Source organism: Dipodomys ordii, unplaced genomic scaffold (genome assembly GCF_000151885.1).
Source record: "Dipodomys ordii isolate 6190 unplaced genomic scaffold, Dord_2.0 Scaffold279, whole genome shotgun sequence".
In the NCBI taxonomy this organism is placed as follows: Eukaryota; Metazoa; Chordata; class Mammalia; order Rodentia; family Heteromyidae; genus Dipodomys; species Dipodomys ordii.
The window spans coordinates 11,094-12,257 of record NW_012267495.1 but is presented as its reverse complement, the minus strand read 5'-3'; the positions used below and the strand labels follow the sequence as shown (position 1 = coordinate 12,257).

General features: G+C 44.9%; 1 gene segment (V, D, J or C); it reads left to right on the top strand.

Annotated features, from left to right (window-relative positions):
- The window catches only part of LOC106001244, a 7,328-nt gene extending 6,945 nt beyond the window's left edge, over positions 1 to 383 (top strand). The window contains 1 exon segment of the V gene segment in view: positions 350 to 383. Within this exon segment, the coding sequence occupies positions 350 to 383 (34 nt within the window).
- The last annotated feature ends 781 nt before the right edge of the window (positions 384 to 1,164 follow it).

Here is a 1,164-nt window from a genome sequence, read left to right as displayed (position 1 = left end):
GAAAGATACAATTAACCCTGTGTGAGCTCTACTGATGTCTAGGGGCCTGCAGGTCAGCGGTGTGTAGACCTCAGGGTCCAGGCACTGTGCCACACTGTGTTTCATGGGTCACGGGGACAGGGAAGGAACATCTCAGGGCACGTGTGAATACTTCTGATATTGGTGCTCATATTGGTTCCCTGAAAACACTTTTCAAAATTTTTATAGAATGGAAAATATTGTTCCACCTCTACTGGTACAAATTCATAATTAAATATACATGTATTTAGATTTGCAGCATTGCCAAAATTATTGTTGTTATTATAAATGTGATGTTCACAGGGGTTACAGTTGCATAAGTTAGATAAAGAGTGTTTTCTTTGGACAATACCACCCTTCCCTAGCTCTCCCCATTTCTCCATCCATCAGTTGTATAAGTCATCATCTACATAGTGTCTAGTGAGTACCACTGCTGCCTCTGCTCAGCATTTTCCTTCCACCTCTGTGCAGCCCCATGATCCCGAGGGTGCAGTTACTGTGAAACCATTGTCTAAATAAAGCTAATCCACGGAAGGTCACCTCACATGGACTCCTCCATATTCTGCAGAGATGATGTCTTCTAGGTTCTGAGACTTGGAACATCCATATTGTTGAAGAAATGACCTGGTTTCAGGCTTCTGGATTTCTGAGACTTGTCGTGAGGCTGCTGTAGGATCACTCATGGCTGACGAGAAGATGTGTTCTGGAGTCATTTCATTAGGTGTTCTGCAAACGCTGTTAGATCCTGAACTTGTCATCACCTAGCTGGGCACCTGTCAATAATGTGTGTAATTCTAGCAGGAGGATGGCATCTGAGGATTGTGTTCTAAGTTAGGCTGGGCAGGAAAGTCCATAAGACTCTGATCTCCAATTAACCACAAAGGCGAGGAATGGAGCTGGGGCTCAGTAGTAGAGCCAGAGCCTGGAGCAGAAATGCAGAGACTACACCCAGGCTGTCCTGGAGTTCAAGGCCCAAGACCACCACCAGAAATAAAAAAGTAATCATCTGTCACCTTCACTTTAGCTCCAGAATTTCATCTGCATGTATAAGGAGCAACAGTGTGTTGACTGGTGCTTCTCCAGAGAGACCGTGAAGGTCAAGGTGCCACCTCCAGTAATCGTGTCCTGTGACTTCATTACTGGACA